A 10,559-nucleotide genomic window follows, 5' to 3' on the forward strand; every position below is an offset into this window, starting at 1 on the left:
CTCATATCCAATCTCTTCATTGCTATTTCCTGCAAAATGAATAAAATGAATGGGCATTTTTACTGGAGGTTAAATTAACAAATGACTCTCTGACTTTTGCACTGTACTGTCTGTTAATGCAATTAGCTTCCAAGGGTTAATGGATATTATTCCTTATTCTAAGAATTAATCATAATCATGTGTTTAAATTGAAAATTTTGGTCCATTTTTATTGATCCATTCATCAAGGCATTCAAAAGGCCAGCTGGCATTTTTATATGATGTAAAAAAGAGTTTTTATATGGCATCAGCAATATATTTGTTTCAAATTTGCTTCTCTTATTTCAGATGCAGTCTTGATGCCAGTCTCATATTCTAAATAGAACTGTCAGCTGAGTGTCTTTCCTGTGGCCGTGCGCCTGTAAATCCCTCACCATGCTCCTATCTGTAAACACAATAGGGACTCCAAAAGCGAAGCCCATCAGAGAAAGAAACACAAAAACACCTTGGAGCCAAAATGTTGAAGTTGGGGGGGGGGGGGGGGGGGGGTTGGGGGCGGGGGGGGGGGCTGGTTGGCTGCAGACAGAAACACCCAACTTTCTCCCTGTGGTAGATGTTCAGCTTTTCTGTAAGTCTTTTGTTCATTCAGAGCGACATGCACAGTTATATTCATGCTTGACTGGAGACAGCACCACCAGCAGCTTTTCTTCAGAGAGAGAGAGAGAGGGAGAGTGAGAGAGTGTCGGAGAAAGAGAGGGATGTACTCCTTAATAGTTCCACTAAGGGAGTTTTGGGGCTGTTAGATGCTTCTATTGCACTGAATAATGTTTCAGAATGCTCTGCTCTCTGCGGACGTACAAGGCTTTCAGGTAAACAAAATTCTCTTGGCAGTACCAGCTACTCTCACATATATTCATTACTTAGTTTAGGGGCTTTTTTTAATGTGATATTGAGAATCCTTTGTTGCTTACAACTTCTGAATAGATGTTTTGTGGAACATATTTATAGCACACGTGTTTTGAACCAGGTTATTCTGAACTACAAAGAAAACCTAGAAAAGGAGATAACACTTTATCATTCCCTGGTGGGAAACTGAGGCGCTAATGATGCTCTCCGAAGTAAAAAAGTAAATATGACTTCTTTAACATGACAAACGTAAAGCAATAAAATCAAGCAAAAATAACATAAAATTGACATAAACAGGATTCAAACAAATATATAAGTGTTTTCTTTCTCCCTTTCTTTGCTCCTCAGCAGTTTTTGGCATTTCAGTTCAAGGCATTTGTTCGGGCTAAAGGCAGGATTTTTTAATGTTCCAGGCGGTTACCGGGGCAGCAGTAGAGAAGTGTATTTAATTCTGAATGTGTGAGTCCATGTGAGGGTCGCCATGGATGTGAAATCTGAGAGCTGGCGACGGCCACCTAAGTCCAGGCAGGATGGCACCTCTCACCTGCGCAGGACCCCAGAGTGGAGGAGATCTGGAGATGAGAGCTACTGGGAGGGCCAAGTGGCACAGGCGGATAGGCCTCCTCGTGCAGCTCGTCCACAGAGCTGTATTGAAGGCAGGCTGATGGATGACTGGCTTCACACTCTTGAGATGCTACAGGCTCACCCTGGTCAACAGCAGGTCCCCACATTTGTCGACAAAACTGCATCAATGCCTGTTCTTACAAACAAGATGGTCACTGGATCCCTAAACTATCCATGTTATCCATACTTCCAGAAAAGGGAGTGGACCCCCAGCATAAGCCGCAGCCCTGGAGACAGCTCTCTGGACAGTCTGGACTCACTGGACTCTGGACTAGATACCCACCATAAGGCTCAAATTAAGGTGGCACCTAGCGCTCAGAAGCCCAAACTGTGCCGCCTTGCTCCGGTCAGGATCGGCTGGCTTCCCCTACAGAGACACGTTGTAATGACGAGCAGCCCGAAAACTGCCCATCACCATGGTAACACCAGTCAGGTAAGAACTCTAATATAGAATGAAGCTATAGACCTATGGACTATGTAACTGCACTCTTATGAGTAATACATAGGAATGTACAATTGAAATTGGTTAAAATTGGATTGGCAGATTTTTTGCGCAATTATTACAGCAAACGACCACTTGATTATTTTGATTTTGGCCAATTTGTGTGGCAGTTTTATGATGTAAAAGACATGAGAACATTAAGTGCACTTATGATGCTGCTTTATTGTAAAACATAATAATTGCACTAACTTAATTTGTATTTGGTTTATTTGTTAAATTACTAATACAAATTAAGTAACACAAAGAATTCTTGTATAATCCTTAGTTACCAGTTACTTAATCTAGTTAAGATCTGTAAATGTGGGTCTAATTTGGAAGAAATTTACTTCAGATTGATGGAGAACGTGTTGTATATGGTTCAATATGGGACTTTAAAAAAAAAAGGGTTCTTTATAGCACCAAATAAGGTTCTTCTATTGTTACAAGCTTGACATCGTAACAATAGTGTAACCCTTTTTGGTGCTGTATAGAACCATATACAACACATTCTCCATTAACCTGAAGAATCAGCTCACCATGCAAAGGGCTTTTTGAGTGTCCAGGTTCTAGAACCACTGTCTTTATTAAAGAACCCTTGAAGAATCATCTTTTTTAGGCTTGTAGATCCACAGTTAAAATGAAGCTCTGTGATGATGTTGGGTGGTGTGCCCCTGCATTGCTACAAAGCTTTATAATTTATGTTTAATGCTTTAGAAAGCTTGATATTTGTTTGATTCCTTTAGGACCTATGACTGGGCCTTTTACAGTGCAAGTCTGACAAGTCTGCAGTGAACATTGAAGCCCTGAAATGATATTCAGTAAAAAAATGAATGGATTGGCAATTTTACCCAAATGCATGTTAGCCTAGACATGTTTGCTTCTTTAGTTTTGTACTGGAGTGGCGAGGCTACTGTAGCTAACAAGGAATGGAGGCATATATAGAGAAATTTGCTTTGTGCAAAGTGCATGCCTAAATCATCTCACACTCGGTGAAGTATAAGCATCCATTCCCCGCTAGCTGCATTTGCTCCAGTGCAAAGCTAAAGGAGAACACTTTGGACACCAAACATGTCTCGGCTGATTACATTTGGGACAGGGAGAAAATCGGGTAAACATTTCAGCTCAAAAAAATACACCCAGTCCTGTCAGCGGCCCTCCTCTTCTTCCCTCTGTTTGTGTCTCTGTTACGCCCCCATGCTGCAAAATAGCCTCTACTCTCCTCTACAGAGAGAAAGATTCAAAATAAATCACGCTCCTACTTCACTCAGGTTTGATTTACCACCGCCTGTACTATTCTCTCAATCAGGGGGAGAAGAGAGAAAGAAATGTGAAGAGATGAAAGAGAGGAACAAAAGAGAGCAGATGATGGTAAAGGCAAATGAGAGAAATGGAGAGGGAGTGAAAAAGAAATCAAACATATCTGGCAAACAAGCAAATGCAGCGAGTGTCTGGAATAAAAGAGCGGAGCCAGCTCGGAACAGGTAGAAGAGCCATTAGGCCCAGTTGCAGCCAACACTACAACATCAAACACTACAGAGCAGATGAAGTGGGCCAAGCAGCCACAGTAGAACTGCACAGGTGTGCGGCTGACCTGTTAATTTAGAGGTTCACTCACATACTTATAAAGCAATTACTAAAGCCAAATTCATGTTTTTAGGATGCTTTATTCAAAGCCCAAAACACATTTTTTTTGTAAACAACACATTTTGCCTCCAGAACACCCAAAGACACCTGGCACCTCTGACCAAAACAAAGTAATCAAAGCAAAAAGTGCAATAGTTCAGTACATTAGCAAGCTCACTTGGTCATTGTCCAAAGAAAAACTCAGCCAAAACATCATTAACATTAATACTGCATATCAGCACCACAAGACACACAGCCTAGAGGTGAGTAGAGTAGTCTACTCAAGTAAAAGTATTGAATAAAACAGTATCTCAAGTAAAGTATCAGTACACGCATAAAAATGTGTGGTTCTTCAAGGGTTCTTTAGTAAAGAAAATTGTTCTATATGCAACTGTGAACACTCAAAGAATCCTATGCATGATTGATTTACTCCTTGCCTTGTGAAAGGGTTCTCCTATTGATAAAAGCTTAACATCATAGCAATAAAAGAACCCTTTTCGGTGTTACATAGAACGCAAAGGTTCCATATGCAACACATTTGCCATCAATCTAAAGAACCCTTTCACAATGCAAACAATGCTTTAATCATGCAAAGGGTTCTTTGTATGTTCATAGTTCTATATAGAGCTATTTTCTTTACTTAAGCATATAAACATAAACATATCAGGTCAAAGTATGAATGTATTAGGTCAAAAGTTACTTAAGTACTGAATAACTCATTTAACTGCAATGGACCTACTTAGTAAATCCAGCATATGTGTAAGTATGTAAGCATCTAAGACTTTATTCTTCTCATATTGGGATTCAGTCAGAGGTGATCAATCTAAAAGCAGTGCAGATGTTGTCATCAACAAAACATCATGTCATTAAACACAAAAAATTAGGTAGACTCTGTTGCTCACTAATATACTAGAGTAAAAGTACTAGCATTTAAAAATACTCAGAAAAGTATGAATCTATCAGTATTTGACTGAAGTACATGTACTTGAGTAAATATACCTAGTTACTACCCATCTGGTCTACATATCACACATTAGCACCACAAGACAACAGTCAACGGGCCCAGAGGTGGGTGGAGTAGTGTAAACCCACACTCAGATGTGAAAAACATACTAGTAAAGTACACTAGCATGTAACAATGTGCGCAGCACTTGTTTACTTATGGTTTAGACTGTAAACAATGCTTCTTGCTTTGTATACAATACCTGTGGTTTGCCGTAATTTCTTAGAAAGAGTATCACTTCATTCACATTCTGTAGCAAGCACACTGTGAAAAAGGAAGACTTGTATTTAGAGCAAGGCTGTAGTCGAGACCACCTTTATCCAGCCCAGCACAGTTCCAAGAGGATAAGTAGTAGACAAAATTGAGAGCCTTAACTTCTTCAACTGCTTCTAATCCACATTCCCTTGTCTTTTCAAATTGTTTGGTGGAGTTTAAAAGTCAGCTACACATTCATTTGAGACAGCAGACTTAGCACTGGGAATTTTAGTGTATAACGTTCATTTTCCAGGAAAAAACAAATGAATCAAATTTTTTAAAACAGTAGTTGGTCTCAATCAAGAGATTAAAAATAGCAATACCAGTTATGAGATTAAGACTGTCTGAACACAGATACTGTCCAAGGCAAATTCGAGACAATAGAAAAAAAACATCTCAAGTCCCTCTGAGTCAAGTACTTCAGCACTAGAGTTTAGGTCTAAACACTTACCACCAAACTGCAAGCCACCATCTGCTACTAAAATAAATAAGCGATAAACCATTTTTTACCGTCTTCTCAACTGTCTGAAAGTTATAGGACTGTGGTTCTAGGATTGTATCTTCTTTCAGGTGAAGCTGAAGCCTCCCATCACTCCTGTGTTAAGCAGCACTTCTGTCAAAGCAGCTGGATCAGAATCAGGAGGTAAGCACTAACAAAGCTCTTTAACTGTAAAACATGAAAAGCATTGAAACACACTGAATGACTGAAGCCAAGAGAAACTATAAATGTCAGTAATAATACAAGTTTAACATCTTTCTCACTCTCCACATTATACTGTGATCTTGATGTTAAATATATCTCACCTCAAAAAAATGAGCTAATAGGAATTTATGGTCAAAACTTCCAATAGCGATAGAATAGAAAATCAGTACCACAAGTATTAAAATATCTCGAATGCTTCATGGGAAATGATTGGCATGGTTGATTTGAAAGGCTTGTCATAAATTCAATTATGTTTTTAGGACGTTTTAGGCATATTTAGTCTGACAGACAGACAGGGACAAAGTGATGAATATGCTCTGAGTGCAGATTTTTTGTGAATGAGCTGTTATGGGGAATAAAGCTCAAATCAAGTGGCTCAGGGTAGCACGTGTGGCAGCAGCAAGCTTGATTTTCTCTCTTGTGCATTCAAAACTGGCAGCCGGTGTGTTTAGATGGTCAAAATGCCAAAATCATTTCAGCTTGTGCACAGTGATTTGTGTACAGGGTTACGCTTTTAACTAACAGTAGGTGAACTTATATGAGTTTCTGTCCTGTTTCAGTAGTTTTCACTATGCTCCCTGCCAACTTTGACTTACCATTCAAAAGTGTCACATCCATTATTACACAAGTTATTAGTTGTGGCGGAAGGGTAGGTGGGACAACAGACGTTGTCTCTGTCATGCAATATGCCTGGATATAGCGCATATAAAATGTTCGACTTTGTAAAGTGATGAAGCTATCATTTACAACAGGTGGAGTACACTCTTAAGAAAGATGGCTCTTCAAAGGTTCTTTAGTAAAGGGAATGGTTCCATTTAGAACCATCAATTCTAAATACAACCATTCATGCTTAATTGGTCAAATGGTGAAATGATCTATCAGACTGATAGAGAATGTGTGTGAATGGTTCTATAGACATGTTTTTTGAAAATGTTTCAATATAGCAACAAAAAAGGTTAATCTATTGCTATGGTGTCAAGCTTGCAACACCTGAAGGACCCTTTTTGGTATCATACACAGCTACACTACATTGGCAAAAGTATTTGCTCATCTGCCTTCACACGCATATGAACTTGAGTGACATCCCATTCTTAATCCATAGGGTTTAATATGATGTCGGCCCACCCTTTGCAGCTATAACAGCTTCAACTCTTCACGGGAGGCTTTCCACAAGGTCTAAAGGTTTAGGAGTGTGTTTATGGGAATTTCTGACCATTTTTCCAGAAGCATATTTGTGAGGTCAGACACTGATGATGGAAGAAAAGGCCTGGCTCACAGTCTCCGCTCTAATTCATCCCAAAGGTCTCCTATTGAGCTGAAGTCAGAACTTTGCCCAGGCCAGTCAAGATCTTCCACACCAAACTTGCTCACCCATGTCTTTATGGACCTTGCTTTGTGCGCTGGTGTGCAGTGATGTTGGAATAGGAAGGGCCGTCCCCAAACTGTTCCCACAAAGTTGGGAGCATGAAATTTCTTGGTGCTGAAGCATTAAGAGTTCCTTTCACTGGAACTGATGGGCCGAGCCCAACTCCTGAAAAACAACCCCACACCATAGACTTGGCACAATGCACAGACAAGTACTGTTCTTCTGGCAACCGTCAAACCCAGAGTCATCCATCGGATCGTCAGACGGTGAAACGTGATTTGTCACTCCAGAGAACACACGTCTCCACTGCTCTAGAGTCCAGTGGCTTTGCATTGCACTTGGTGATGTAAGGCTTGGATGCAGCTGCTCAGCCATGGAAACCCATTCCTTGAAGCTCTCTACGCTGTTCTTGAGCTAATCTGAAGACCACATGAAGTTTGGAGGTCTGTAGCGATTGACTCTGGAGAAAGTTGATGACCTCTGCGCATTACGCTCTGTCTTTTTACGTGGCCTACCAATTCATGGCCGAGTTGCTGTCATTTCCAGTCTCTTCCACTTTGTTATAAAACCCCTGACGGAAATTTCACAGGAAATTTCATGACTGGACTTGTTGCTTGATTTTATACACCTGTGGCCATGGAAGCGATTGGAACACCTGAATTCAATGATTTGGATGGGTGAGTTAATACTTTTGGCAATATAGTGTATGTTTAAAAACATACGTATGTTTTCTATAGAGAAGCATATACAACATTTTCACCATCAATCTGAATAAGTAGTTCATAATGCAGATCAATTTAAGCATGAAATGGTTCTATGTAGAGCTTTTGGTTCTGAATAGAAACATTCCATTTACTCAAGAACCCAGGTAGAACTCTCTTTTTCAAGAGTGCAGCTTGCAACCTAAAGCCCAGCAAATTGAATGCAATGGTCTGAAAGGGGAACTGCTTCAGATCATGTTCATTCAATCCTCCAGCCCTCTAAGGGCCAGTCCCCACGTCAGGAGGTCATGTAGATGGGGGAATACCCCAACATCCAGTCATCATGCCCTACTAAACCCACTACTTTGAGTACATTCTTCTATAGCAGCAGACTGAAAAAACAAGCTGAAACTAAACCTCCAGCATGCTTCTACATGCTCCTGATAAATGCTGCAAAAAATTATATCTAAACAAAAAATGTAACATCTTAAATAAATAATATTTCTCATTGTGAGGTTGTTGTAAGAATAAGATTAATAAACCAATTTCTATGTTTTTTATCTTGTGAAAGTGTGTCACGCACCCTCCCAGCCTCGACTCATGCAGGGATTCCATTTCCTAGCAACCAACCCCAGTGCTCGACCTATCATTGTTCAAACTCTCTTGAGTATTGATCTAATCCACCACTGTAATTGTCATATGACCTCTTAGTTTAGTATTTAAGCCTGGGCTTTAGTATTGGTTTATTTGCGAGGTATTGCTTCTCTTGTAGACCTGCTAAGCATGTGTCCTGTGCCATTATGATTGCTTTTATTGTGTTTGAACAGTTTTCTGGTCCTGGTGTCATATTTGATAGGCATGTAATATTACTTGTTTTGAGAAACAAAAAAATTACCTGGCACAAGATACTTTCACTAGATAAAATGACTTAAAGCAAGTAAAATATATAATGTGTTAAATAATGTAGCATTCTTTAAGCAGTCCTGTAATGAGACATATTGGATTTATGAATTAGATGTCTTTTCACTTGCTTAGATGTCATTTTTTTGCAGAGTAAAAGGCTACAGGTTTTATGTGAATCACTCTGTATCAACTGTATTTTAGAGACCTGCTGTATGAATATGCATCAGCAGACAGATTTCTTTAATAAGTAGGCATGGTGATGGGCTGTAAATGTGGTTTTCCTGTTGATTCTCTCTTGAATGTGGAGCTCCTCTGGACAGATCTACTATTCTGTGAGGTTTTGTTTTTTTGGATACACTACACCCACCCATTTCCCCAGTCCCACTGTGGGTTTCGGGTGCCCTGTTAATGATTTAATTCTGGTGCTGGGCCTGCTGAGGGCTCATCCAGAGAACTTCACTTAAGCTAATAAAGTGATGGAACAGCCCTTAATATGGGGCTGGGATTCCCCCGAGAGTAAATGGTGAGGCCAAGCGGATGAGGGCTTGTTAAAACGAGTATTGAAATGGGCAGTTGAAGTTCCAGGCTGCTGTTTTTTATGTGAAGGTGCTGTCCTTCATTTTCATGTAGAAGCTTTCCAGTCTGAGTGTGGTAGACTTGGTGTCACACACATGGGCGCTCTTTAATCACAGCGATAAGAAGCGCAGCAGCTGCTGGTTACCGTGGCGCTTGCCTTCAAGTGTTTACTGTGGAAATGAAGATCGCTAATGCATCAAGGCCTCTCCTTCTTTCTCCCCCTCTCTCTCCATATGGTGGTTTACACTGACAGATGAGAGGAGTGCGTTGATCTGTGTGTGTGTGTGTGTGTGTGTGTTTGTGTGTGTGTGTTTTTTCATTTTTTCGGGCACTTACTCAGCTCTCCAAGCATAAGCAGTGCCATTAAGTCGTGATGAGTGGCTAACGGCTAATGTAGCGATGATTAGAGCAGGCTTCCTCTGTCACTCAGGAGCACTCAAGGTTGCCAGGTCTTCTTCTTTTTAACCCTTCAGAACCTTCCCTCTCTCAACCCTGAGGAGAAGCAAATCACCCAAGCCCCAGAGCAGTGGGCCGAGTAAACAACACCTGAACTATTGACACAAGTCCAAAAGATCAGTATGGAGAGGGGAGCTGTTTTCCTCATGCCTGTGGGCTGTTTGACTGTTGAGTGTTCACTAATGCAAGCCATAATTTCTGTGTTGGAAAACAACAACAACAACAATCCACAGTTCACCTGCCACCTGAACTGTCAATGGCAGAGTCATGTCACCACGTGCAGTCCATCATTCCGAAGTGCACGGCAAACGACTGTCTTACATCTGTCAGGGGAAAAGTGCTCCCTCTTTTGTCCTCTCCAGCTTTCTGCCCGTCTTTCTCTCCCTCTCTTACCTCTCTCTTTCTCTCCATCTTTCTTCTGTCTCTTTTTGGCTTACTCTCTTTTTCCCCTCTTCCCCATATTTCTCTGTTTCTTTCACTTTTTACTCTTTCTCTCACTGTTCTTATCTCCATTTCTTTCACTCTCTCCTCCCTTTTTGGCCCTTCTCTTCTCTTTCTCTTCCTCCCTGTCTTTCTCATTTCTTTTGTTTTTCCACTTTCTTACCCCGCCCTCTCTTTGTCTCTCTCTTCCCCTCTCTCTCTCTTTTTCTGTCTTTCTCACATCTCCCGCTCTCTCTTTCTCCTCTTTCCTGTCTTTCTGTTTATTTCTTACACTGTCTTTCTGTCTTTCTCTTTATATCACACTTTCTCAATGTATTATCTCCTTTTCTCTTTCTCCTCTCTCTCTCTCTCCCCTTTCCTGTCTCTCTGTTTATTTCTTTCTATTTTTCTCATTGTGCATTTTTATTATATTTTTTTCTTGGTCTCTCTTTTCTTGCTCTCTCTCTCTCTCTCTCTCTCTCTCTCTCTCACCCTATCTATTTTGTCCCCCATTCTTGCCCCCTCTTTCCTTCTCTCTCACCCACCCTATCACCCCCCCCACT

The 10,559-nt window shown here is 40.7% G+C and overlaps 1 protein-coding gene across 7 annotated transcripts in view; it reads left to right on the forward strand.

Annotated features, from left to right (window-relative positions):
* The first annotated feature begins 646 nt into the window (after positions 1 to 646).
* The window catches only part of c13h10orf90 (chromosome 13 C10orf90 homolog), a 36,581-nt gene continuing 26,668 nt past the window's right edge, over positions 647 to 10,559 (forward strand). The window contains exons 1-4 of one of the 7 annotated variants that reach the window (XM_037543932.1): positions 648 to 848; positions 1,007 to 1,105; positions 1,234 to 1,942; positions 5,442 to 5,514. In XM_037543932.1, coding sequence (XP_037399829.1) covers positions 1,367 to 1,942; positions 5,442 to 5,514 — 649 coding nt within the window. In that variant the 5' untranslated portion in view covers positions 648 to 848; positions 1,007 to 1,105; positions 1,234 to 1,366. Of the gene's footprint in view, positions 849 to 1,006; positions 1,106 to 1,233; positions 1,943 to 5,441; positions 5,515 to 10,559 lie in introns of all 7 variants that reach the window. The other 6 variants (XM_017701194.2, XM_017701212.2, XM_037543933.1 and 3 more) reach the window with 6 other exon arrangements.

This window comes from Pygocentrus nattereri, chromosome 13, assembly GCF_015220715.1.
Source record: "Pygocentrus nattereri isolate fPygNat1 chromosome 13, fPygNat1.pri, whole genome shotgun sequence".
In the NCBI taxonomy this organism is placed as follows: Eukaryota; Metazoa; Chordata; class Actinopteri; order Characiformes; family Serrasalmidae; genus Pygocentrus; species Pygocentrus nattereri.